We start from the raw sequence: 27,445 nt of genomic DNA on the forward strand, positions 1-27,445 counted from the left end.
CAGCTCTGAGACAGCCCCACAGCCCTGAGAGAGCCCCACAGCCCCTAAACCCCACAGCCCTGAGAGAGCCCCACAGCCCTGAGAGACCCCACAGCCCTGAGACAGCCCCACAGCCCCTGAGAGCTGAACCTACAGCATGGCTGGACACATCCCAAGAGGGTTTTTCCCAGGTCAGGTGGGATCTGACAGGTCACACCCAGCTGGATGCCAGGGTGTGGGCAGAGCCTGGAGATCCCCTGGTGTCTGAAGGCTCAGGGGACAGGGAGCAAGGAAAGAGCCAGAGGAGCCAGGGGACTTTTCAAAGTCTTTGTTGTCATCTCAGACCCTGATCGAGCCGCAGGTCAAGTCACAGGAAAGTGGCACAAACTGTGCAGGTCAACAGCACCTTGGACGGAGGGTTGGGAGGCCCTGCCAAGAATCCCTTTGTCAAACCTCACAACAGCCCTGTGAGGTAGGAAACACCCCCGATGGGGGACTGAGGCACAGAGAAATGCAGCGGCTTGGCCAAGGCTTGGGACAAGCCAGTGGCACGGGCAGGAGTTTTCCTGCTCTTGCTCCCGGCTCCCCTTGGAGCGAGAGCGGCTCCCGGAGCCGCTGCTGGGCTTGGCCCAGGAGCAGGGAACAGGCAACGTTGTGAGGGCTCCTGAGCCCCTCAAAAGCACCCTGGGAAGCAGCTGCCACTGGCACCTGGGGCATTCAAACATTCCCAGACAGCTTCTCCTTCCAGGTGACCCCAGGATCGTCACCGCTTTTCCTTGTGCAGTCGGACAGGAGGTCAGGAGGAGCCTGAGAACTTGGATCCTTCATGGAAATGTCCCAGCACTGCATGGCCCAGTCCAGACTGGGCACTGGGTTTCTGTCTGGCAGACGTGCCCCCGGGACGATGCCCAGCGTGGAGCGGCTGGGGCTCGCAGGCCTGGAGGAGGAGGAGGAGGAGGAGGAGGAGGAGGAGGTAGCTGCAAGGACATCACGCTGTCACCAGATCTTCCGTGGGTGGGGATGGTCACCCCCCAGTCACCCATCCCAGCCCGTGTGCAATGTCTCAAGAACTGAAGCTGGGAGGGAAACTGGCCAGGAAGCAGTGCCAAGAGCTGTGGTGGGATCTCCGTCATGGAAGCCCCACCTCCAACCAACCCCTGGTCCAGCCGTGGTACCGATGTCCCCTGTCCACCCCACCACTACAGTTTGTGTGCTGAGCACAAATTCTGTCTTACAAAAATAGTCCTCTGGTATCAAAAGGGTTACTAAAACAAGAGGAACAGGAGAGCCCTGTGGCCACAGCAGTGCAAATCAGGAGAGCCAGCTCAGGAAGGGTGGGTGGCGTCCTGGGACTGTCACTTCTTTGAGGAGAAGGAGGTGGACTGGACTTTGATGGCTGGGACTGGCCTGGAGCAAGAGGAAAGAGAAAGGAGACAGTGGTTTGAGGGCAGCCCCCACCCACCCCACCAGCACCCGGCAGCTCAGGAGCTCCTCCAGGGACAGGCCCCAGTCTGGCTGTGGGGAGTGGATGCCCTGAGGCCCCGCTGCCCCACAGCCAGAGCCTTCAGCAGTGCAGGGAGCTGGGAGCAGGAGTGGCGCTCTAAAGGACTTTACCTGCCAACTCCAAACTGCACAACCCACACCCTCCATTCCCCGGGGCACAGGTGCCCGTGGCTGGGACACCTGAGGGACCATGTCCTGCTGATCCAGGAGCCCCTGGGAAGGTGGATTGATCCCCATAGCCCAGCCCAGGGCTTGCCCAAAGCCACCCCACCACAGGGCTCTACAGATGTCCTCTACTCACCTCTGAGGTGGCATCGGTCTGCAGGAGGAAAGATGATAGAGCATCAGCATCCCTCCCTTCTGTCCTCATCCCCAGCAGCCCCAACAGTCCCTCCAGGCGCTGGGCTGGGAGGCCAGGGCACTCCCAGAGGCTGGCATCTCCCTCCATGGCACCTTCCACCACCACCTGGGCCCCCTCTGCCACTCCTGGTGGCTGCAGCCCTTTGGGGGTCCCTCCCGTGGGACCCCCAGTGCCCCCCAGCTGGACCCAGCTCAGGGGGACACCCAGCTCCTCCCTCCCTGCTCACTTGGATGGCCTCGTGGGGTGGCTGGAGCCACTCGTCCCCGCTGCGCTGAAGTTGGTAGGAGGGACCATGACCAGCAGGGTCTGTCCGTGGGCAGGGGGCAGCTCCTTGGCCAGGAGGGGACCCCCCGGCAGCGGCCGGCGCGGGGGCTGCTGCTTCGGGACCACCTGGGATCACAAAGGGCACAGGCAGAACCCTTAGAGGAACATCGGGGAGCCCTCAAACCTCCCTCCCCGTGCACAGCTGGGATGTTTCAAAGCACAGAACACCCAAAAAACCTCGAAACACCTCAGATGTGATGGGCTTCCTGCAATTAGCACAGGTCCAGCCTCAGGGGCTGAGACAGCTCCTCAGCAGAGCGCAGCCCGAGCCCAGGCAGCAGCCGGGAGCCCCCCTGGTCTGGGGGCACAGAGCAGAGCTCACCTGTGGGCAGCTCACCTGGGGGCTCCTCACCTGGGGGCTCCTCACCTGTGGGCAGCTCACCTGGGGGCTCCTCACCTGTGGGCTCCTCACCTGGGGGCTCCTCACCTGGGGGCTCCTCACGGGGCTGCAGGGAAGAGGCTTCTTCGGAGCAGGGAGCTTGGCCTGGGAGGCGCCGGCTTTGGCGGGGACCAGGGGGGATCTGCTGGCCGGGGGAGGGGGCCTGGCGGGTCTGGGGTCCCTGGGGCGGGGCGGGATGGAGTGGGGAGCCGGGCGAAGTGGGTGCACGACGTTGACGGGCTGAGAGCCGGGCGGGGCAGCGCCGGGTTTGGGGAGGAACGCGGTCCTTGGGCCCTGCTGCCAGGAGAGAAGGAGAAAAGCACAGCTGGGGGAGCATCCTGGGGCTGCTTCTCCTGGAGAAAAGCACAGCTGGGGGAGCATCTGGGGCTGCTTCTCCTGGAGAAAAGCACAGCTGGGAACATTCTGGGGGACATCCTTGGGCTGCCGTCTCCTGGGTATGAACAGCAGATGTCCCCTCCAGGCCTGGGTTCTCGGGAGCTGCAGGAGGACCACTGAGACCACTTTCTGGGGCCACCACTCTCACCATCCCACCCAAAAGCTGCACAGGGTCAGTGGTGAACCTGGCAGTGTTGATGGCTGGATTGGATGCTCTTAGATACGGCATCAGAGGGCATTTCCAACCTTCCTGGTTCTGTGGTTCTGTGTTTGCTCCTCACTGACCTCATGGGAACACACAGGCATGAGAAGGGTGCTGGAGATCCAGAGCAGGGTCAGCTCTGCTGGATCCACACCAGATTTCCAGCAGATGGGAGACATCAAAAAACCTGAATTCTTCCTAAATTCAGCCCTAGTGCCCAAAAAGCACCAATGCAGACTAGAAGTTAAAAATTCACCGAGGGGTGGTACAGGATAAATAAAAGAACTGGAAAACGAGGGAATAACCAAATGAAGGAATAATCCAAACCTGCAGGAGCCAAGAGCAATGACCCAAAAAGGAAGAACAGGACACCATAAATCAAACTACAAAGCCAAGTATCAACTTTGTTTGAATTTTGGGCTCATTAACATCAGAAAATACCACCCCACCCCCCCCCCCCAGGGCTGTGATCATCCCTCACTCCCATCTATCCCTTTTCCATATGGGAAATTTCCCACTGGGGGCTCCTGGCCATCACCAGGGGAGTCTGAGCTCAACAAACTCAGTTTTAGGAGGGATGAGCTCAGTGCAGACATGAGGCAGGACCAGCACAGGACACCAGGGCTTGCCCAGTTGCTGGGAGCAGGTGTGAAATCCACAGGGTTCACATCCCAGCAGGGAATCAAACCTGGCAGCTGAGTTATCCCAGCCTTAGTGAGTTATCCTGACCTTAGTGAATGATCACTGACCTTAGTGGGGTGGCTGGAGGCTGAAATGTTCCTCAGGGTGAAAGCAGCTTTGGGATGGGCACTGCTCGACTTCCGACCTGTGGACTTGTTCCTGCTGGGAATTTGGGAAATGGCAAAATAAAGCAACCAGGGGAGCACCAGCTGCCTCAAAAACACTGCCCTGCCTCAATTAACTCCTCATTAACAGCCAGCCCTCACTGCTGGGCAGCAGGGATGGTCAGTAGGGACGGTCAGTCTGTGACAGGGATGGTCAGTGTGGAGCAGGGACAGTCAGTCTGTGACAGGGATGGTCAGTGTGGAGCAGGGACAGTCAGTCTGGGACAGGGATGGTCTGTCTGTGATGGGCAGCAGGGATGGTCAATGTATAGAGCAGGGACAGTCAGTCTGGGACAGGGATGGTCAGTTTGGAGCAGGGACAGTCAGTCTGGGACAGGGATGGCCACTGTGGGACAGGGATGGTCAGTCTGACAGGGATGGTCATTGTGGAGCAGGGAGGGTCAGTCTGTGACAGGGATGGTCCGTCTGTGATGGGCAGCCTGCAAGGAATGAGAATTGTCCTTGACACCAGGCCACCTCAACCCTCCCTGGGATTGTCCTGTCCAGAGGACCATCCATGTCCCGGGCTCAGGGAATTGCTGGGAGCCTTGGATTTCCCAGGAAAAGCTGCTGAGACCCCGGAGCAGGTCTCAGAGCGGAGCAGGGTCCGTGCAGCTCCCGCAGCCCCGCCAGGCTGGGTGCAGCAGGACCCAGACGGCACTGGGAGCTGGGCAGAGAAGGTTTGGGGTGCCCCACACACCTGCAGGCCCCCCGGAGCCGGGTCTCCTTGATCCACCTGCTGAGCAGGGAGTTCTCCTGGCGGTACCAGTAGGAGAGGCTCAGCGCCAGGGCGGGCAGCAGGAACAGGGAGATGACGGCGAGGGCGATCAGGATGGACTCGTGGTCTGCCAGGGGAAGCACAGGACAAGTGAGGGGCTGGGACAGCCACCGGCCTCTGGCCTGGCTCGGTGGACGTGGTGACCCCATCTGCCCATTCCTGGTGGGCCGAGCTGGAGACATCCCTGCTGGTCCCAGCTCCAGGAAGGGAGCGGGCCCTCGGTGGCCTCTGGTGGCAATGGGTGGCCACCAAGTAGCCAGAGCTGGGCACAGATGGTGGGGCTGCCCGGACAGGCCCCAGGCAGCCCCTCTGGAAGCAGCCAACCCTCCCCTGGCACCTCGGGGCACGGGGACAAGCTGGACTCACTGTGGCTCTGCACGGGGCCACTGTCCACGCTGCCACCCAGGCCCGGCTTCTCGCAGAACGGGGGCGCCCAGCCGGGGTCACAGTGACAGTTCTTGTTGCTGTTGCACACCTGGGGACACAGGAGAGGCTTGGACACCAGCAGGGGTGTGTGGCAGTGATGGTCTGTAGGGCAGGAATGAACAGATGGTGACACGAGTCTGGGCTGAAGAAGCTTCACCCCTGACAATGCTCCCTTGGACATCACGGGATCCTGGAATGGTTTGGGTGGGAAGGACCTTAAAGGTTCTCCAGGGCCACCCCTGCCATGGTAGGGACACCTCCCACTGTCCCAGGTCACTCCAAGCCCTATCCAGCCTGGCCTGGGACACTGCCAGGGATCCAGGGGCAGCCACGGCTGCTCTGGGCACCCTGTGCCAGGGCTGCCCACCCTGCCAGGGAACAATTCCTGCCCAAGATCCCATCTACATCTCTTCTTTCAGTTTGAAGCCATTCCCCCAGGCCCTGTCACTATCTGCCCATGGAAAAATCACCCTCTCTCTTTTTTATAAGCCCCTTTCAGTGCTGGGAGGTGCCAGAAGGTCTCTCCAGAACCTTCTCGTCTCCAGGCTGAGCAGCTCCAGCTCTGAGAGCCTTAACCTTGCTGGGCAGAACAAAAGGGTAGGTGTGGGTGTTTTACCTGTCCTGAAAGGGTGAAGCAGATGTTTTATCTGTCACATCCATAACCCAGCAGGAGTTCCCACAGCAGTTCCTGTTGCCTCATCTGACAGAGCCCTGCCCTCCACAGAGCTCAAACCACTGTAACCTTTCAGCTTTGGAGAACTGAGCTGAGACCTTTGGTGTCTCCTCCCACTCCTGAACCATTTCCCTGCCTTTCTGCTGTCCCAGTTCTCCTTCCAACTCTTGTTTTGCTCTCGAGGGGACCAGGCACCTGCTCTGAGCTCCAAACACTCTCCAGCTCAAATCAGACCCTGATCCAAGTTTTGCAGATGGTCCTTGCAGCACAAACCATCTCCTTCCTCTCACTTGGGCTCGGGTGAGCCAAGGTCCCGGCCCAGCCCCAGCTGGGGCTGAGGCACAGACGGGTCTGAGAGGCACAAATGCTCTGGGTGGCAGGGCCCGTCCCCGTGGGACACGTCTGGTTTGGCTCCAGCCCTGCCCTGGTCCCGCAGTGCCAGCAGTGCCAGCAGTGCCAGCAGTGCCAGCAGTGCCAGCAGGGCTCACCCCGTGGCCGTGGCAGCGGGACACGCACTTCTCCAGCTCAAACAGGGACGCGTTCTGGCACCGCCGGTCCTTGCACACCTGCGAGGGAACGAGGGCTGCGGTCAGAGAGGGACACGGGACAGGGCACTGGTGGCACTGGTGGGGGTTCTCCAAAGGATCTGACTGTTGGAAAATGCGGGGTGGTGAAATCACACAGCTCCAGCCAAGGGATTCCACTCCCATTCTCTATCCAGAGCCCAGCCACCACCACTCTCAGCCCACCTCCTGGAGAAACCATTTCCCATTTGGCCCTAAAACCCAGGCACTGGCCAAAATAAACAATGCTGGATTTCAAAACTGGCCATATTTCCTCATGAAAATGTCACCGTTTTGGCCTACCCAAAGAAAATTTCACTGTTAAAAAGCCAAACTGTGTCTCCACAGCCAGCTTTCCCTGGAACACATCCCTCCTTCCCTGTCCTCCACCAGCCTCTGCCCTCTCTCAGCTCAACTGGCCCCCTCCAAAGTCCTTGAGATGCAGGGGCTGCAGAAACCAATGCCCAATTAGCACTGGGTTTGTCATGCTGATTCCTGGCAGACATCTCCTGTTTCCTCTGGGAAACAATCTTCTCATAGGAGGGAACCTCATCCATCAAGTCCTGGGGCAATTCCCAGTGGGGTTGCTCCATTCTGACCAGATTTGGTGAAGAAGTTTGGAGGGCACGGAGAACAATCTGGTGGCCTAAACACGACTGCACATCTGGTGATGCCCACAAATGCCCTGGCTGAGAAGAACCTGGTGGCCTACAAAGACCTGGTGGCAGCAGTTGCGGTGTCACCGAGACACCGTCTGCAGGTGGGGAAGGAGCCACTCCCAGGGCTGGCTGTGAGCAGGGAAGAGCCACGTGCACCCTGGGGCTGGGTCAGAGCCCGGAGAAGGTGCAGGAAGGGGCACTCACCATCCCATCGCCGCACTTGGTGCCCGTCAGGACCAGCCCGGGGTCGGACAGGTCCTCCTGGTCGTCCTTGGCGCTGTAGACGAAGGTGCCCCGGCACTTGACCTCACGGCCCTTGAAGCGGATGGTGGTGTCGATGGACACCGTGTTGGTGCCCTGCGGCTTCTTGGCAGAGCTCTGGCACTGGATCTTCCCACACATGGCATCCCTGCAGTGGGCATGGCCGGGGGCAGCTGGGACGGGGGGCAGCGGCCCCAGCCCCACCGTCCCCACCTGGGGGCTCATTCCCACTGGGCTCAGGGCCAGGCTGGAGAGGCTCAGCAGGTTAAATCACAGACAGCACAGAAACGATGGAGGGAACTGAACTGAGAACTTTGGTGTCTCCTCCCACTCCCTGAACCATCTCCCTGCCTTTCTGCTGTCCCAGTTCTCCTCCCAACTCTTGTTTTGCCCAGGGGGACCAGCCAAGGGGAGGGGAGGCTCCAGCATCCCTGGAATCACTGGGAACACCGGAGAGCACACCCTCCCTGGACAGCATCTCCCCTGGCACTGGCTTTGATTTCCCATCAGGCTGGGCTGGGAGCTGCTCGTGGTGGCACACCAGGATCACAGGATGGCTTAGGCTGCGATCACCCAGTCCCAGCTCCCAGCAGCGATGGGGACAGAGCCCAGGAGGACCTGGTGGCTTCCTGGGGTACAAAACAGGGCTGGCCCAAGGGCCGATGCCTGAGGCTGAGGCAGGGCCCTCCCAGTGGCGTGGCAGGGGTGGAGGGGCAGCTGTGGGTGCGGGAGGGGACACGGGGACACCGCCAGCGCTGCGCCCACCTCTTGTCACACTTGACGTAGCGGCCCTGGCTGTCCTTGCCGCAGTTGCCGTAGGTGTTCCCTGCCATGTTCACGTCCTGGAAACAGGCGTCGGGCGCTGGCCACGCTCCTGCACACAGGGACAGGTCAGGGCACGGCGGGCAGCAGGCAAGGACCCGACACAGGAGCAGCAGGGGATGCTCAGGCAGGAACCCCCCAAGAGCAGGAGCAGCAGGGGATGCTCAGACAGGAACCTGACACAGGAGCAGCAGGGGATGCTCAGGCAGGAACCCTAACGCAGGAGCAGCAGGGGATGCTCATGCAGGGACCCGACACAGGAGCAGCAGGGGATGCTCAGGCAGGAATCCCGACAGAGCAGCAGCAGATAATGTTCATGCAGGAACCCCCAGAGCAGGAGCAGCAGGGGATGCTCATGCAGGAACCCCCAGAGCAGGAGCAGCAGGTGATGCTCATGCAGGAACCCTAACACAGGAGCAGCAGGGGATGCTCATGCAGGGACACGACACAGGAGCAGCGGGGGATGCTCAGGCAGGATCCCCAGGCAGGAGCAGCAGGGGATGCTCATGCAGGAATCCCGACACAGGAGCAGCAGGGGATACTCATGCAGAAAACACCATGGAAACATCCCCAAAGAGCTGCTGCTGCGCGTGCCAGGACAGGGACAGGAGGGATGAAATTCCCTGTTTTCTGGAGTCTTTGTGGAGCATTTTGGTCAGAGAATGGTTTGGGTTAGGAGACCTTAAGCCCACCCAGTGCCACCCTGCCATGGCAGGGACCCCTCCCACTGTCCCAGGTGCTCCAAGCCCAGTGCCCAGCCTGGCCTGGGACACCCCAGGGCTCCGGGGCAGCCCCAGCTGTTCTGGGCACCATGCCAGGGCTCCGTGCAGCAGCGCAGCCCCACGGGGACCCCCAGGCTGGTGCTGGGAGGGGAAGGTTCAGGGGGCGGCACTGACCTGGCCCCCAGAGCTGCACGCACTGCTGCTGGTGCGTCATGCACATGCCGTTGCTGCAGTAGGCCTGGCCGCGGGCGCAGGAGGAGCCGTCCAGCAGGTACACGTTGGCCGGGCAGTACGGGGAGGCGCCCGTGCAGAACTCGGGCAGGTCGCAGGAGCCCGCGGCTTCCCGGCACACCGTCCCGGCCACCTTCAGCTGCGGGGACACGGCACAGGGCCCTCAGCGGGCACAGCGGCACTGGGGTGTGCGGCACAGTGCGGGCACTGTCACATCTGACAGGTCCCTGTGGGGCTCTGCGGCTGCCAGGGCACAGGGACACGTTCCTCAGCACCAAGCTGCCAGAGGGAATTCTCCTGAGAGGCAGTTTGGAAAAGGGCCTGGAGGGACAGGACACAGGAATGGCTCCCACTGCCAGAGGGCAGGCATGGATGGGATATTGGGAATTAGGAATTGTTCCCTGGGAGGGTTGGAGGGGCTGGCACAGGTGCCCAGAGCAGCTGTGGCAGCCCCTGGATCCCTGGCAGTGCCCAGGCCAGGCTGGACACTGGGGTTGGAGCACTTGGGACAGTGGGAGGGGTCCCTGCCATGGCAGGGGTGGCCCTGGGTGGCTCTGAGGTCCCTTCCAGCCCAGCCCATTCCATGATTCTCCCGCAGACACAAGGTTACACACGAGCCCTGCTCACTGGGTTCAGGCAGCCTGGACAAATGGACAAACAGCACAGGAGTCCCCAGGGGACGGCAGGGCCGGGTCTGCACCTCATCCCGTGGGCAGGGGTGGGCAGGGCTGGGCAGGCTGGGGTCTCACCTTGCAGCTGTGGCAGCAGTCGCCGTGGGCACACTGGGCCCCCTCCTTGAGCGTGCAGTTGTGAGCGTTGCAGCAGGGGTTGGTGCATTCCTGCGTGGAGAGGACAGCTCTGGGGGCAGGGGCTCCATCCCCCCCAGCACTGCCCCAGCCCCTTCTCCACCCATCCCAGCATCACCCTTCTCATCCTGCAAGTGGGGAAACTGAGGCACAGAGGGCAGGGGCACACCAAGGTGAAAGTCAGGACTGGGATAAATGGGCTCAAGAAGGTGGGACTGGGAAAAGCCCTTGGGATGGAGTTCCTTTGGTGACAGCAAACCCTTCCCTTGGAAATGCCCTGTGCAGGAATTCCCTCAGCTGAGGTGGGCTGCAGGAGGGTCACTCTGTCCCTTCAGTCCCAGGAGGGGTTCATTTTGTCCCTCCAGGTCCCAGGAGACACCCCTGTACCTCCAGATCCCAGGAGGGGTTCATTTTGTCCCTCCAGATCCCAGGAGGAGTTCATTTTGTCCCTCCAGGTCCCAGGAGAACCCCTGTACCTCCACCTCCCCGCAGTCGCAGTCCTCGCCCTCCTCGCGGAAGCCGTTGCCGCATTTCCGTGCCACCACCAGGTCCTTGGTGTCGGGCAGGTTGAAGAGGCACATTCCCCCTCCCTTCTGGAAGTAGTTCTCCAGCTGCCTCCTGCTGCAGGAGCTGAACACGCGAGGGAAGGGGTGCCTGCGGGGACAGGGCGGGAGCAGGGCCAGGAGAGGGTGGGAAACCAGTGAGAACTGGGAACTGGGACATGGCCAAACTGGCACAAACCCTGCCCAGAGCAGATTCCCCGTTGCTCACTGAGCCCAGGAACATCTGCCACCCCAGCTGGCACAGCCAGACCAACAGCAGGGGACACCTGTGAGCCCCAAATCCTCAGGAACGGGATGGGGCAGGCAGAGCCTCTGTCCATCACCCCTGGGGCATCAACCCCCTGCACCCCTCGTGAGACTGGCACCCCAAGTGTGAGCCCAGCCCGCCCAGCACTGCTGCAGAGGTCACCTCTGCCCTGGGACACCGCAGACCCCCCAGCCCCCCAGGGCAGGTCCCCACGCCTGCAGGGCCCTCTGCTCCCCAAAGCAAACCCCTTCCTGTTCTCACTGAGCACAGCAGGAAACTCCACCTGTGCCACCGAAACACCCCGCAGCTGAGATGGGGGAAATCACTTAAAGAAATACGGAAAAAAACACCAAAAAGGACCCAGAGAGCAGCAAAAAATAAATAGTCAGAGCCTACAATGTGTAGGAACTCAGTAAGGAACTGAGTGAGGAACAGGAGAAACACTCATTTTCCACAGAACCTCTGAGCAAGATTCTTCTCTGATTTCACCATTTGTGGGGTTTCAGTGGTTTATGAAGAAGAAGGAAGCATTTCCCCCTTCTTTGAAACAGTTTCATTTCCTCTAAAAGCTGAAAAATATGTTCATATCAGGACATCTCATTCTCGAGATGACTCAGAGGATATTTTTTAAAAGTGGTTTTGAAATCTCTTGAGCTCGAGGGAAACTTGTAAGTGCCTGCAGGTTATGGAGGCTGAGCAAGCCAAGGTACCCTATATGGATTTATATATATTCACATACATGGCTGAGCAAACAGGGGCAGGCTGAACACAGCCAGAAATGTGCTTTTCCCCACCACAACCTGCCCAGGCAGAGGGTAAATCCTGTGGGATCAACGCCAGGGTCTGGCAGCCCTGCAACCACAAGTGGGGTCCCACTGCTCCTTCCTACTTGTAAGAGCAGGTGGGTTCCAGCAACAGGGAACAAACAGCTGCTTCTGCTCAGGGCAGGCAGAGCTGGGATGGGTGTAAGCTCAGGAGGTGGAAAACCCAAAGGGAGAAGGACTCTGGAAAGGAACTGGCACCAACCACGTGGATTATAAAACCCACCCAGTGCCACCCCTGCCATGGGGACACCTCCCACTGTCCCAGGCTGCTCCCAGACCCAGTGTCCAACCTGGCCTGGGGCACTCCAGGGATCCAGGGGCAGCCACAGCAAATCTGGGAATTACAGCCCAGCCCCTCCCCACTCTTCCAGCCAGGAATTCCTTGCCAAGATCCCAGCCCAAGCCCCCCTTTCCCAGTGGGAGCCATTCCCTGGCTCCTGTCCCTCTGTCCCTTGTCCCCAGTCCCTCTCCAGATCTCCTGGAGCCCCCTCAGGCCCTGCAAGGGGCTCTGAGCTCTGCCTGGAGCCTTCCCTTCTCCAGGGGAACATTCCCAGCTCTGCCAGCCCGGCTCCAGAGCAGAGGTGACAACATTCCCTGCCCGCTCCCACCTGCACAGCCCCACAGCCCCACAGCCTGCTGGGGCACTGGGGACACAGCCAGGGCACTGGGGACACAACCCAGGGCACTGGGGACACAACCCAGGGCACTGGGGACACAGCCAGAGCTTTGGGGACACAGCCAGGGCACTGGGGACACAACCCAGGGCACTGGGGACACAGCCAGGGCTTTGGGGACACAACCCAGGGCTTTGGGGACACAGCCAGGGCTCTGGGGACACAACCAGGGCACTGGGGACACAGCCAGGGCACTGGGGACACAGCCAGGGCTTTGGGGACACAGCCAGGGCTCTGGGGACACCCCCAGGGCCAGCAGCACTCACCCCGTGGCTGCTGCCATGACACAGCCGCCCTGCTCCGGGGTGGCCTCCACGCAGCAGCCCGTGGTGTCGTGGACCATGCCGAAGTTGTGGCCGATCTCGTGGGCCATGGTGGCGGCGGCTCCGATGGGCTGCTCCGCGTGGTCCTGCCCAGGGAGGGGACGTGTCAGCACAGCCAGCAGCGAGGGACAGGGCTGACCCAGAGCAGGGAGTGGGGCTGGGCACGGGAGGGACCCCACGGCCCCGGGATGCAGCTGGGTGCCATGGCAGGAGGGGCTGGAGGAAGGTTCGTGGCAGGAGTGGGGTTTGGTCTCCTGATATTCCCGTGTGGGACTCTGGGAAGCTCTTGGCTGGAGCCAACTGCTTAAAACCCGGGGCACATCCCAAACCCCAGAAACCTGAGTGCCCCCCACCACCCTGCCCAGAGATCAAGGGTCACCAAGGCCACCGTGACCACCCCATCATGCCCAGGGCCACCATCAGGAGGAGGAGAAGTTATCTGGGCAGAAATCCAGAGAGCAGAAGCAGGGAACAGGCAGAGGCTCCTCAGCACAAGGGACAGGAGCAGCACAGGAGATCCCAGCGCTGCTGCCAGCTCAGAGCTGGGGGTGGGAGACCTTCAGCAGCCCCTTCTCCTCCCCTGTGCACCTGGCCAGCACATCAGGGGTCAGGAGCTGCAACATCATCCCTCACCTTCAGGCTGCACCCCAACCCCACGCCCAGCCTCAGGGGCTGCTGGCCCAACCCCAAGGAGGAGCCCACCAGGCCAGGGTGGCGCAGGGACCCCCAGCCCCCTTACCACGCTGACCCCTCCGGAGTTATCGGCGCTGCACATCCCCTCCAGCGGGGCCATTCCAATGGTGGTGCCCCCGAAGGTCTTCCCTCTGCCGGGCAGGAGAAGGGCCCGCTCAGCACGGGGGTCAGGAGCGCCCAGCCCAGCGGGGACCCCCGCCCACCGCCCACTGCCCCCAGCCCAGCACCCACGTCAGCAGCTGGGCGTTGTCGTGCTTCTTGCGCGCCCGCAGCGACCTCCTCCACTGCAGGAAGGCCCAGAGCGTGGCGTTGGCGTCGCTGCTCACCGCGCACTGGTCCCGCTCCGTCCACACCTCCAGCCCGATCAGGGCCACCTTGATGTTCAGCAGCCTGTAGAACTGCAGGGCCACAGCTCAGGGCGTGGGCACTGGGGTTCCCTGGGCACCCTCCTCCCTGGTGTGGCCTTACCGCTGGTGGGCTGTCCCCCTGTTCTTCTGGAAGTTTTAAAGCTCTTCTAAAGGTGTTCTATACCTTTTACTGTTTACATATTTCTACTAGAATTCTCACGCACTATCGTGTAAATAATAATTGTTTTACACTCTTCTTTGTGAGAAAATTGATAAACTGTTAGTTTAACCAGAGTAGTTAGAGAAGTGGCAATTTCATCTTCCAAACCACTGTCACTTTTGGAATTCTATATATTACAAGATCAAAAATAAAGTTCCCTCCTTTTACTCTTTTCCCCTCATTTACATCTAGCGTACGTGTGTGAGTTATTTCGTGCTGTAGTGCGACAGTGGCTCATGTTTCCCTCCAGCTGTGTGACTCCAGACACACCTGAGCCAAATCCACCTGCAAGCAGGGCTCCACAGCAAGCTGTGGGCACAGGAGCCAGTCTGGGTGGCACGAGGACATTCAGTGACAACACCTCAGCGTGTCCCTTCCTTGCCAGAGATGCCGCCCCAATCCCAGGCAGGGCCAGCGAACGTTTCCCTGCTGAGCTCAGCCCAGGGTGACAAAGCCCTTCCCACCACGTGCTCAGAGAGCTCCTGAGCTCCTTCATGGGTGGCCAAGCCCTGGCCCAGCTGCCCAGGACAGGGGTGGAGTCCCCATCCCTGACGGGATTTAGTGACGTGCATGTGGCACTTGGGGACATGCTCAGTGGTGGCCTTGGCAGTGCTGGGGAATGACTGGACTCCAAGGCCTTGGGGACCCTTTCTGACCTTAACGATGCCATAATTCAGTGATTCCTTGCCCTGGTGACCCGGGGACAGTCCCTGAGGGCCACACAAGGATCTGGCAGGTCCCTCACCTTGTCCACGTAGTTTGCGATCTCCACGATGCGCTGCTTGGTGTGGCCCAGGTTGAAGTTCTGATTCCTGTACTGCAGAGGGAGGAGGATGAGGAAGGGCCACGGGGTAAATCCAGGGCAGGGACAGACAGGGACCCAGGTTTTCTGCCCCCAGCACTCACCAGGGTGTGATCAGCAACGATGAAGAGCTCCATGTACTTCATGGTCCTCCAGGCGTCCCTCCTGGCCTGCAGGCAGACACAGGGCTCAGCAAAGAGGGGCAGCCCTTGGCTCTGGGCACCCTCCAGACACCACAGAGCTGCTCAGGAGGGACAGCTGAGGGGGGAAACTGAGGCACAAGGTGACAGGGAACATTTGGGTGGCTCCAAATGACCTCACGTCACATCCCACACCACAAGATGCAGCACCGAGACCCAAGCCAGGCATCCTCTGGGGTCTCCTGCCCGAAGTCAAGGCACGCAAGCCACCCACAGACCCTCCCACCCCACCTGCCTGCACAGCCTGCCCGGCTGCCGGGGACATGGGAGCTGTCAGCAGTGCAAGAGCCCCTGCCAGCCCTCTGCCTGTCCCCAGACAGATCCTGTGTGATTTACCCATGAGAATTTACCTCTGAGGATTCACCTGTGAGAATGTACCCGTGAGGATTTAACCATGAGGATTTACCTGAGTGGATTTACCCAAGTGGATTTGCCCATGAGGATTTACCCAAGTGGATTTACCCCTGAGGATTTACCCATGAGGATTCACCCATGAGAATTTACCTGTGAGGATTTACCTGTGAGGATTCACCTGAGTGGATTTACCCCTGAGGATTTACTCATGAGGATTTACCCGTGAGGATTCACCCCCGAAGATTCACCCTGAGGATTTACCCGTGAGGATTTACCCCTGAGGATTCACCCTAAGGATTTACCCTGAGGATATACCCCTGAGTATTCACCCTGAGGATTTACCCCTGAGGATTCACCCTGAGGATTTACCCCTGAGTATTCACCCTGAGGATTTACCCCTGAGGATTCACCCTGAGTATTCACCCTGAGGATTTACCCATGAGGATTTACCCCTGAGGATTCACCCTGAGGATTTACCCCTGAGGATTTACCCCTGAGGATTCACCCTGAGGATTTACCCGTGGGTGCTGCGGCTGGAAGAGCTGGGCAATGCCAGCGATGGTGCTGCCCAGGTCCTGGCCGTGCCCACAGGTGCCCCCCGGCATGGGCAGGTGCTCTGCTCGCTGGATGAGGTGGAGGCCTGGCTCAGGGGTCCCCAGGGGGCTCAGGTAGTAGCTGGTGTTGCTGCTCAGCACTATGAGGCCCCTGGGAATGGGAACAGCCCTGATGGCTCCCGTGGTGCTTCCGCCCAGGCTCCCCCAGCCCTGAGCCCCACAAACTCGTGGCACATCAGCCTGGTCCTTACATGACCTGGGGATTTCTGCCCAAACAGCCCCAGGGACAAATAAACCCTGGGTACCAAAACCTCCCCCTTCAGAGCATGGAGCAAAGCTTGGTCTCTGGGGTGCAGGGACTTGCCCCTCCAGGGATAAAATTCCTGGGAATTTTATTTTTTCTCCCATTCCCTATTCCTTCCCCCATTCCCTATTCCATCCCCCATTTCCTGTTCCCAAATTCCCTGTTCCTCCATTCCCTATTCCCCCATTCCCTGTTCTCCATTCCCCATTCCCCGTTCCCTATCCCCCAATTCCCCGTTCCCCATTCCCCGTACCCCATTCCCCATCCCCCTATTCCCCATTCCCCGTTCCCCATTCCCTATCCCCCTATTCCCCATTCCCCGTTCCCCATTCCCCGTTCCCCATACCGTATTCCCGAGCAGGTGCTGAGCACGACCCAGGAGCGGCGGTGGCCGCGGACGTGGCCGTGGTAGTGGCAGTGCTCCTGGAGAGAGACAGGGGAGGGACCTTCCTGAGCGGGCTGGGAGCAGCAGCCGCGCCTGCTGCTCCTGGAAAAGCACCCCCATCCATCTCCCATTCCATATCCCATCCATCTCCCATTCCATCTCCCCATCCATCTCCCATTGCATCTCCCCATTCCATCTCCCATTCCATCTCCCCCATTCCATCTCCCCATCCATCTCCCATTCCATCTCCCCATTGCATCTCCTCATTGCATCTCCCCCATTCCATCTCCCCATTCCATATCCACATTCCATATCCCCATTCCCTCTCCCATTCCATCTCCCATTCCATCTCCCATTCCATCTCCCATTCCATCTCCCCATTCCATATCCCCATTCTATCCCCCATCTCCCATCTCCCCATTCCATCTCCCCCATTCCATCTCCCCATTCCATCTCCCCATTCCATCTCCCATTCCATCTCCCCCTTCCATCTCCCCGTTCCATCTCCTCATTCCATCTCCCGTTCCCTCTCCCCATTCCATCTCCCCATTCCATCTCCCCATTCCATCTCCCCATTCCATCCCCCATCTCCCATCTCCCGTTCCCTCTCCCCGTTCCCTCTCCCCATTCCCTCTCCCGTTCCCCCTCCCGGTTCCCGGTGTGGCTGGGCAGCAGCACCGTGTGGTTGGGTGTGACGGTGACGGGCTGTCCCTGCTCTCCGTAGTGTGTCTCGGTGTATCCCGGAGCCAGCAGCCTGCGGGGGTAGAGCAGGAGGAGGCGGCGGCTGCCCCGGGGCTGCGGCACGGCAGCGCAGGAGCCCCGAGCCTGGGCCCGCCGGGGCCGGGGGGTTTGGGGTCTCTGACACTGCCCCGGGCACATCAGCGCACTCCCAGCACAGTGAGGGGGGCACCCAACAAACAGGGCACGGGCACCCCAAAAACATTGAGATGTCTGTGAGAAAGCTCAGGCTGCTCTTAGGAAGCTGCACCCCTGCCTCTACCCCCTGCCTCAGTTTCCCCCAGCTATGGCCACCTCCTCCTCCCGGGGCTGGCCCACGCATGACCCGAGCCATGTCATGCCATGCCACCACATTCCAGCCCATCCCTTCCTGCTGCAGGAAGAAGAGGCAGGAGACAGAGAAGGAAAAAAGAAAAAGAAAAAGGAAAAGGAAAAGGAAAAGGAAAAGGAAAAGGAAAAGGAAAAGGAAAAGGAAAAGGAAAAAAAGGAAAAGGAAAAGGAAAAGGAAAAGGAAAAGGAAAAGGAAAAGGAAAAGGAAAAGGAAAAGGAAAAGGAAAAGGAAAAGGAAAAGGAAAAGGAAAAGGAAAAGGAAAAGGAAAAGGAAAAAGAAAAAGAAAAAGAAGAAAAAGAAAGACAGGTGTTCCTGCATTGCCCAGATCTGTGTGACCTTGCCCAGATCCCAGGGTGATGGGTATCTGCTGGAAGCCTACAGTCAGTCCCCTGGGGATGGCAGATCCCAGGGGATGGCAGATCCCAGGGGATGGCAGGTCCCAGGGATGGCAGATCCCAGGGGATGGCAGATCCCTGTGGGGATGGCAGGTCCCTGTGGGGATGGCAGATCCCTGTGGGGATGGCAGATCCCTGTGGGGATGGCAGATCCCAGGGGATGGCAGATCCCAGGGATGGCAGGTCCCTGTGGGGATGGCAGATCCCAGGGGATGGCAGATCCCTGTGGGGATAGCAGGTCCCTGTGGGGATGGCAGATCCCAGGGGATGGCAGGTCCCGGGGATGGCAGGTCCCAGGGATGGCAGGTCCCTGCCATGGGTGTCCCTGCCCATGACAGGGGTGGCAGAGCACCTTCAAGGTCCCTTCCAGCCCAAACCACTCTGGGGTTCTGTAAAATGCCACGAGGTCTGAGGCAGAGGGACAAGGAGGGCAGGGCAGATGGACACAAGTTCTGTCCTTGTCCCAGGGGAGGCCAGGCTGGGTGAGTGGCACAGGGGACAGGGGACAGGTGCTGCTGCTGCCATCTGCATCCAAACTGCAGGGATGGAGTCTAGGAGGAGGCGACCAAGGTGGCAAAAGGAGCATTTCAGCCCAAATGGAGCCACACCGGGCTGTCCCTTCCCCTGCTGGACAGGGTGGCCAGGACACTGCCAGTCCTGGCAGGGGTCCCCAGTGTCCCCTCCCCAGTGCCAGCCCCGACACTCACTGGTTCCTCTCCAGCACCAGCACCAGCTCTTTGCCCTCGGCCGTCACAGCCACCTCTGCCCGGGCAGGCGCCGGCACCTGCAAGGGAAGGAGGGAACGGGGTCAGCAAAGGTCCCTGTGCCAGAACCTTCCTCTGCTCCAGCCCCGGGGGCATCCCCCTCTCCTCCCCGGGTCTGCTCCCCCTCTGCCCCCTGCCACGGGGAAGGTGGGATCCCCGAATTCCCGGCCAGCCGGGATAACCGAGCATTCAGAGCATTCACGAGCATTCACGGAGGTCAGGGATGGGGGAGCAAGTCCCAGCTCTGCTGGCAGCTTCCCCAGGGAAAGGCAGCACGGGGAGCAGGACAGGAGACAGGAGCAGCACCGGAGCATCCCGGGCAGGGGCTGGGTGTGCCCATCCGGGTCCGTGCCCACGGGCACTGGGGGATGGAAATCAGCACCCACGCCCCGGGCACCAGCTGAGGGCCGTTAAAAATACCTCAGAACCGCGGGCAGAGAAAGGAAACTCTGACTCAGCTTCCCCAGGATGCCGGTGGTTTTACTCATTCCCTCTCTTCCGAGGGTGTTCAATGGAACCTGCCTTCGGATGCAGCCCAGCTCGGCCCAGCTGTGCGTGCCAGGAAGGGCCAGAGCCCAAAGTGCTGCTGTTCCCTGTGTCCCCACACCCCTTCCCTGTGTCCCCACACCCCTTCCCTGTGTCCTCACACCCCTTCCCCGTGTCCCCACACCCGTCCCCAGCGTGGGGACACCGAGAGCGTGGCCCTGCCTGCTGAGCGTGGCCCTGCCTGCTGCCATGCCTGGACTGTCCCCGGGGCCTGAGGTCCCCTCAGTCCATCCCCACCCTTGAAGCACACCGGGAGCTCAGGGGCTGCCAGCCCTCGGGATGGCCACGGGCCCCATCACCTGGCCATGGCCGTGGGCCCGGTGTGCTTTTCCTGGCTCTGGAGGGACAGGGGACAGGGGAAGGAGCTGTCCCCACACGGCCCCGGCTCTGGCTGCTCTTGGCATCACAACTTTGCAGCTGGAACACAAGGAACGCAGCAGGGAGGGGGCAGAGCTGGGTGATTCACGGCTTGGGACGGACCAGAGGTGAAATCCTCCTTCCCTAATTCCTACGGAGTTGCTGTGCTGCTGCTCCTTCTGCAGCCCAGCCCTCCCACGTACTGGGTATGGGGGGGACCGGGGAGCCCCGGCTGGGCAGCCCCAGGGGACCCTCACCCTGAGCTCGGGACAAAGCATTTCGGGGTGCAGAACAGCATTTCGGGATGCAGAACAGCATTTCGGGGTGCGGAGCAGCATTTCGGGGTGCCAGCCCTGCTGCCCCAGCTGTGGGGTTTGCGCTCCAGGGTGGAGCTCCTGCACATCCCCGCAGGCAGCTCCAGGGCTGGGCCATCCCAGAAAGCTGCTCAGGCTGCCCGTGGGGTGGCTGATGGTCCGAGGAGCCCCGCGGGGCTGCGCTCAGGGCTGGAGGACAGCGAGGTGCCGCTCTGCCGGGCGGGATGAGGGATGGAGCCGGGATGGAGCCGGGAACGGGGATGGAGCCGGGAATGGGGATGGAGCCGGGATGGAGCAGGGAATGGGGATGGAGCAGGGAACGGGGATGGAGCCGGGAATGGGGATGGAGCCGGGAATGGGGATGGAGCAGGGATGTGGGGATGGAGCCAGGGACGGGGATGGAGCTGCAGCCGGGCTGGCTGAGCCCCCCTGCGCCTCCATCTGCGTCTGCAGCTCCAAAAAAGGCGAGCAGCCCCAGCGCTCCTAGAAAACAGCCCCTCCAAGAAAACAGCCCCGGAGCCAGGGAGGCGAGGCCCGGCTCCCACACCTCCGGGGGTCCCCGGGCTGGCAGCAGCCACAGGGCCCCGGTGCCCCGGCAGCCAGGCAGGGGCTCTGTCCCTCCTCCGGCGGCGCTGGGAACGGGCGGTATTTTTGGAACATGATCTTGTACAAACATCTCTGGCCAAACATGGTCTGTACATTTTTCTTGCCGTTTCCCTCCTTTCCCCCGCCTCTCGCCCTCCCTTTTTTTTCTCCCCGTCTCCGATCTCCCCTGCAGCCCTCTCCTCCTCCTCCTCCTCCTCCCCAAGTCCCGGCCGGCTCCTTCCCGGTTTAGAATTCCCCAGCAATTACTCCCTGCCTCCACTCCAGAGCCGTTCCTGCCAAAATGTTCTTTCCCAGCTGCCGTCTTAAAGGGACACGGGGTAATCCCGGCACTGGCAGCTCCTGTCCCATCTCCCGGGCTGCCGGAGGCTGCAGAACAACGGGCTGCTGCTGGCGTGTGAGGGGATGCACCACAAGCTCTCCCCCGTGCCTCAGTTTCCCCCGAGAGCTCCTGGAGGGGCAGCGGGGAGCAGGGGCTGGATCCTGGTTCCAGCTGGGACGGGCCCAGCTCAGCTCCTGGAGGGACCAGCAGCAGTAAAAGCAGGGAAGGAGGAATGCGGGCAGCCCTTGTGCCAGGCAGGAGTCCCGTGCCCGCTCTGGGGCCAGGCAGGGTGGCTGCAGTGGTTAAACACTGCTCCTCGTGCCTCGGGCCTGCCAGGGAGCTGGGGGCCAGTGCTCCTTGGGGTCTGCACTGGGAATGATCCAGGATCAGCTGCTCCTGGCACTCCAGCATCCTCCTGCTCCAGCATCCTCCAGTTCCAGCACCCTCCTGCTCCAGCATCCTCCTGCTCCAGCATCCTCCTGCTCCAGCATCCTCCAGTTCCAGCATCCTCCTGCTCCAGCATCCTCCTGCTCCAGCATCCTCCAGTTCCAATATCATCCCTGGCTCCAGCATCGTTCCAAGGTCCTGCATCATCCTGGATTCCAGAACATTCCCAGCACCATCCCAGGCTCCAATATCATCCACGGCTCCAGCATCATTCCAAGGTCCAGCATCCTCCAGGGCTCCAGGATCACCCCAAGTTCCAATATCAGCCTGGGCTGCAGCAATTTATCAGATCAGCATTATCCCAAGGTCCAGCATCATCCTGGATTCCAGAACATTCCCAGCATCATGCCAGGTTCCAATACCATCCCAGGCTCCAGCAGCTTCCTGGGCTCTGCCATTGTCTCAGGCTCCAGCAACATCTCAAACATCAGCATCATCCCAGGCTCCAATATCCTGGCCTCCTGCATCATCCCAGGCTCCAGTATAATCCCACGCTTCAGCATCACCCCAGGCTCCAGCACATTCCAAGTTCCAGCATCATTCGAGGCTCCAGCACATCCCAAACTCCAGCATCACCATCCTGGGCTCCAGCATCCTCCTGGGTCCCAGCAGCCCTCACAGGTCCCAGCACCATCCTGGGCTCCAGCCCCTTGCCAGGCTCCTCTTGCTCCCCCAGCTCCTTGCTGCAGCCCCCATGCCCAGAACAGCATTCCAGTCCTTGCTGAGGCTGCAGGAGCCCCTTCTCTCAGCCCTGGCTGCGGGTGCAGATGGTGGCTCCTCTCCAGCACATCCCAGCACCGCCAGTCCCACAGAGGCTGGAATGATGGAATTGCAGCTGGGATGACTCTGGCCTGGCCAGGCCCCAGCCCGTGGCTGGCCCAGGGACCCTCCAGCTCCAGCTCGAGTCTGCTTTTGCTTTTCACTCCCTCGATGAGAAAAACCCCAGGGCTCTTTGCAGAGGGCCAAGGGGGTCGAGTGCTCTTCCCCAGTTCCCTGCAGCTCCTGGCCACCCTCCTGATGCAGGCTGCCTCCCTCCCTGCTGGGAAGCTCCCGCTGCAGGAGGGAGCTCAGGGAGCACCGAGCTCGCTGGGCAATCACCCAGAGCCCCAGAGCTCAGCTTCCAGCCCGGCCACCTGCTCGGGCAGCCCCACACGCCCCCAGCCCCTGCGGAAGCTCCAGAGCCCGGACGTGGCGGGGAGGACATGTGAGGGATGGAGGCTACAGGAGATGCTCTGTGGAGGATTTGCTGATGGGATCTGCAGCTGCTGGAGCAGCTGGGCCACAGCAGGGCTGCCCAGGCAGGCGGGTGCCAGCGCTGAGCCGGGAGGAGCACGGCTCGGGGATTCAGCGCTCGGCCAACACTGCAGGAACACCCATGGACAGCAGCACCCAGGGACAGCAGCACCCATGGACAGCAGCACCCATGGACAGCAACACCCATGGACAGCAGCACCCATGGACAGCAGCACCCATGGATGGCAGCACCCATGGACAGAAGCACCCAGGGACAGCAGCACCCATGGATGGCAGCAGCACCCATGGACAGCAGCACCCATGGACAGCAGCACCCACGGATGGCAGCACCCATACATGGCAGCACCCATACATGGCAGCACCCCCTGGGCACCGGGGCGGTGGCAGGAGCAGAAATAAACCTGCCTGCCACGCGTGCCCTTCTCAAGTGGCTTCCAGCTTAAATATAGACGGAGCCGGGGCTGCCCGCCAGGGAGGGACATTTCACCAGGGAGGGGACATTTCTCCAGGGAGGGGACATTTCTCCAGGGAGGGGACTTTTCTCCAGGCAGGGGACATTTCTTCAGGAAGGGGACTTTTCTCCAGGCAGGGGACTTTTCTCCAGGCCGACCACAGCACCCACACGGGTCCTTCCAGCTCCTGCAGGAGCAGCCAGCCCAGGTTCCCCTGGAGAAGGCACTGCCCGACCCCTGCAAGAGCCAGGGGACCACAGACCCCCTTCCCAAGCCCAGCTGGCTCCGCTTGGGCACCTCCTGGAGCAAGGAGGGCTGGCTTGGACCATCTCAGGTGTGATGCCAGCAGAGGCCCCTCCCAGCAGAGCAAGCAGCCCCTCGGAGCTGTCTGAATCAGAGCTGGAAGGGCTGGACCTGCCCAAAGGAGCCCCCAGCCCCTCCCGAAGGGCAAGGGGCCAAGCCCCAGCCAGGCTGGCCACAGGCATCTCCTCCAGGGATGTGGGGGCAGCAGGGGTGGCAGGGAGGGGGGCACAGCCCTGGGAGGGGGGCACTGCTCCCAGGTCTGGCAGCACTTTCCCTCGGCTGCTCCTCCTATCCCAGCCACAGCAGGAGCTGACAGATCACTCCAGCTCCTCTCCCCAAGCTCTCCATCCGCCTTCCACTCACCCTGCAGCTCCTGGCCATCCTCCTCCTGCCCAGCACTCATTAACACCATGTTTAATTAACTCACTGCTGCACCCTCTGCTTTCCCTGATTGTCAGCTGAGGGTGGTGATGGATCCTGAAACTCCCCAGTCTGCTCATGGATCTGAAATCCACACCCTGCCCATGGATCCCAAAATCCACCCCCTGCTCATGGATCTGAAATCCACCCCCTGCCCATGGATCTGAAATCCACACCTGCCCACGGATCTGCAATCCCACCCCCTCTCCCCATGGATCTGCAATCCCACCCCCTCTCCCCAGCTCCTCCCGGTGCCCGCAGGAGGCTCTGGCCGAGGGCTGCCCAGCCTCCCTTACCTGCTCCTGCAGGCTGACGGCTCTCCGGGCGCGGCCCCCCAGCAGCCAGTGTGGGGTGACCCGCTCTCCGTGGGACAGCGGCCCTGGGGAGGACAAGAGCTGCTGAGCAGAGCTGGGGGGCTCTGGAGCTGGAGTTCCTGCCCAGCCACGGCACACGGGGCTCGGGAAGGGACCGAGCACAAAGGCAGTGCCACCCCCTCCCCAGCCAGCCCCTCCCGCCGGCCCAGCCCTAATCCTGGAAGCTCCCGGGAGCATTGCTCCCACCCAGGTCCCGCAGCAGGGGCCTAAATCCCCTGAATCTCCAGCCCGGAGAAGCAGCTGGCACGGGGGAGATGCAGCTGCCCTGGATCCTTGGAATGTCCCAGGCCAGGCTGGACACTGGGTTTGGAGCAGCCTGGGACAGTGGGAGGTGTCCCTGCCATGGCAGGGGTGGCACTGGGTGGGATCTAAGGTCCCTTCAACCCAAACCACCCCATGGCTCTGTGATTTGTGGGAAGTGGTTCCAGCACCCCAAACCAGCCACGCTCTTTGCAGCCAGGGCTGGGCAGGAGCAGGAGCAGGAACAGGAGAAGGAGCAGCAGAAGGAGCAGGAACAGGAGCAGGATCAGGAACAGGGACAGGGACAGGGGCAGGAGCAGGAACATGAACAGGAGAAGGAGCAGGGACAGGAGCAGGAGAGGAGCAGGAACAGGAACACGGACAGGGACAGGGATAGGGACAGGGGCAGGAGCAGGAGAAGGAGCAGAAGGAGCAGGAGAAGGAGCAGGAACAGGAGCAGGGACAGGGACAGAAACAGGAACAGGAGAGGAGCAGGAACAGGGACAGGGGCAGAAGCAGGGGCAGAGGAGCTGGGAGGGCTGTGGCCCGTCAGGGTTTGTCTGAGCTATCCCAGCCCCCCCGGGCAGGCAGCACAAGCCATTCCTTGGCTCCAGCCAAGGCAGACAGACTTTCTAAGATTATTTCTTTCCTAAACAATGCGGCTGGATTTGACTGCAGCGCAGGGAGCAGCCACTGATGACTTAAGCCTGGATGACAACAGAAGAAAAATTTAAAATCTGAAGCTGCTGCAGAGAGGGGACGAGGCTGAACAAAAATGTCAAGGGTTGGGCCACCTTGCCAAGCCAAATGTTGTCAGGGAGAGCTTGGATGGAGTTATCTTCCCCAGCAAAGTTATTTACTCAGAGAGTGGAATAACAGGGCTCAGGGCTCTGTGATTTTACAAGCTTGTTTTGGTTCCTCTTGCCGAGACCCGGGGCTTTGGCTCGAGGGAAGATGAAGTTATTGAAAGACAAAAGGAAAACAAAGGTGGAGTTACGGGCTGGGAATTGTTGCTGGAGCTTTTTGGGATCAGGTCACCCCGCCCGGCCACCTTTGTCCCCCGGGAGCGCCCGGCGCTATCGCCCGAGGTATTTAATCGGTTCCATTAAATATAGCACGGAATCAGATTCCAGGAATAGCTGCAGATAAGGGGTGGCACCATCCCAGCTTCCTTCTCCTCACCTCCTCCCAAAGCAGGACCAGGCCCTCCACCCCAGCCACACGCGAGTTCCTTTTCCGCGGGGAAACTGAGGCACGGAGTCAGCCGCGCCGGGGCAGCCGCTCCGGTGGGGTTTGGTGCCCTCCCATTCCAGAGCAGAGGAATAAATCCCAGTTTTTAATTCCCACAGGAGGAGGGCAGGGAGCTGCTGCCGGCCCCGGCCCGGCTCTCTCCCACGCCGGCCGGGAGAGGATGGGACACGAGGGGCGGCTCTGCTGGGCTGGGCTTCGGGCCACGTCCCAAAAACCCCTCCGTTAGGAGATTTAAGAGACGATTTAAGTTACGATATTTTAAATTTCCCACTGTTTTGTTTGTAGTTTTTGCTGGGAATCTGAGAGACTCGGAGCACGAGACGGGGCCTCCAAAATGTAACTCAAATAAACCCAAATGTAGCACAGAAAGGGTTTCCCACACCCCCCTTCCCTGATTTCCTGGAAACCGCTCATTCCCAGCCCTTTTTGGGAGCGCTGTGGGGAGCAGCGCTGCTCTGGCGTTCGGGATGTTGGCAGCCCGAGCTGTGGGGCCGGGGGAGCCCCGAAGGAGCCCGCAGAGCCCGGGATCCACTGGAGCTTCCCCTTCTCCTCGTTATCCAAGCCGGGCTCTGGCCCCAGCGCCCTCCCTGCTCCTCTCCCAGCTCCGGCTCTCTCCGAGCAGCTGGGAAACTTCTCCGAGCGGCAGCCCAGAGCCCGGCAAAGCTCGGAAGTGAAAGAAATAATAGCAAAAATGTGCTCTGGGTAGAGGAACATCAGCCCCGACTTGTTGGAATGGCTGGGGAAGGAAATAGGGATGAGGGAGAGGCTGCAGGCGGCCGAAGGGAAACTGGCACCCCCCTCTCCCCCTCCGGCTCCCATTTAAAACGCGAGAGGAGCCTCGGGGGAAAATCCCTATTTCCTCACCAACGGAACGAGCCACGTTTCACGGCGAAACCCGCAGGGCAGCCCAAAGCCCGAGCTCCTTCCCAGAGCCGCGGAACGGGGGCTGCGAGCCGCGGAACGGGGGCTGTGAGCCGGGGTTCGGGGCTGTGAGCCGGGGTTCAGGGGCTGTGAGCCGGGGTTCCCGGGCTGTGAGCCGCGGAACGGGGGCTGTGAGCCGGGGTTCCGGGGGTGCCCGATCCCGGCCCATCCCAGCCCATCCCATCCCTCCGGCCAGCGGGGCCCGGCGGGGGCAGCGCCGAGCGCCGGGACGGCCGCGGAGCCGCCGAGCGGGGTCTGGGGGCTCCCGGGGGCACGGGGGAGCGAGCGCAGCCCGGAGCCCCATCCCATCCCATCCCCATCCCCATCCCATCCCCACCGCTCTCCCATCCCATCCCCTCCGCCCCATCCCCGCCCCGCGCCCCCAGCCCCCCTTACCTGCCGGCCCCGCCCGGCCCCGCGGGGGGAGCCCCAGCAGGACCCCCAGGAGGGCGAGGCGGAGCCCCCAGCCCTTGGCCGAGCCCCGGCGGGGCCCGGGGGGGCCCGGCCCGGCCATGCCGCCGCTCCCGGGCTGTCACCGCCCCGACTCGGCGCCTCCGGCCCGACCTCCTCCTCTTTATGCCGCCGGTCCCTCCCCCGCCGCGGAGCCCCGAGCGCGGCCGGCCCGGCCGGGGGGCGGCGGGGAGGGGGCGGCTTTGTTCGCCCTTATTTATTGCTGTGTTTCTTGGCCCGGCCCGGCCGCTTAATGAGAACCAGACCCGCAACTCGGCGGCTGCCAGGCTTCCCCTGCCTGCCGCGGCTCCATCCATCATCCATCCGTTATCCATCATCCATCAATCCATCACCCATCCATCCATCCATCCATCCATCCATCCATCATCCATCCGTTATCCATCATCCATCATCCATCATCCATCCATCCATCCATCCATCCATCATCCATCCATCCATCCATCATCCATCCATCCATCCATCTATCCCTCATCCATCCATCCATCCATCCATCATCCATCCATCCATCATCCATCCATCCAT

The 27,445-nt window shown here is 61.2% G+C and overlaps 1 protein-coding gene across 7 annotated transcripts; it reads right to left on the bottom strand.

Annotated features, from left to right (window-relative positions):
- Positions 1–292: 292 nt before the first annotated feature.
- Positions 293–27,203, bottom strand: ADAM33 (ADAM metallopeptidase domain 33). 7 transcript variants are annotated; one of them, XM_072927811.1, is made up of 25 exons: positions 26,849–27,202; positions 23,963–24,045; positions 18,592–18,668; positions 17,099–17,174; positions 16,382–16,458; positions 15,696–15,882; positions 14,728–14,793; positions 14,567–14,638; positions 13,486–13,652; positions 13,301–13,385; positions 12,505–12,647; positions 10,407–10,584; positions 9,874–9,963; positions 9,068–9,263; positions 8,115–8,223; positions 7,293–7,497; positions 6,355–6,432; positions 5,134–5,242; positions 4,690–4,834; positions 3,894–3,987; positions 2,595–2,843; positions 2,490–2,504; positions 2,070–2,233; positions 1,784–1,801; positions 293–1,386 (listed from the first exon to the last, which is right to left on the bottom strand). In XM_072927811.1, exons 1-25 carry the CDS (start codon positions 26,964–26,966, stop codon positions 1,335–1,337), a joined length of 2,853 nt encoding a protein of 950 aa, XP_072783912.1. In that variant the 5' UTR covers positions 26,967–27,202; the 3' UTR covers positions 293–1,334. The 7 variants fall into 7 exon arrangements, with proteins under 7 accessions (XP_072783912.1, XP_072783910.1, XP_072783909.1 ...); XM_072927809.1 differs by lacking the exon at positions 2,490–2,504 and having other exon boundaries at positions 2,565–2,843; positions 3,894–3,984; positions 26,849–27,203; XM_072927808.1 differs by lacking the exon at positions 2,490–2,504 and having other exon boundaries at positions 2,565–2,840.
- Between the last annotated feature and the right edge of the window lie 242 nt (positions 27,204–27,445).

This window comes from Taeniopygia guttata, chromosome 4 (assembly GCF_048771995.1).
Source record: "Taeniopygia guttata chromosome 4, bTaeGut7.mat, whole genome shotgun sequence".
In the NCBI taxonomy this organism is placed as follows: Eukaryota; Metazoa; Chordata; class Aves; order Passeriformes; family Estrildidae; genus Taeniopygia; species Taeniopygia guttata.

Excerpts from the sequence above, each read along its gene's own strand:
- ADAM33 (XM_072927807.1), bottom strand. The coding sequence starts at position 26,966 with ATGGCCGGGCCGGGCCCCCCCGGGCCCCGCCGGGGCTCGGCCAAGGGC. Across the intron at positions 9,964-10,406 it reads GCGACTGCGGGGAGGTGGAG|GAATGCACCAACCCCTGCTG; the intron begins GTACAGGGGTTC and ends CTCTCCACGCAG. Across the intron at positions 9,264-9,873 it reads ACTGCTGCCACAGCTGCAAG|CTGAAGGTGGCCGGGACGGT; the intron begins GTGAGACCCCAG and ends GTGTCCCCGCAG.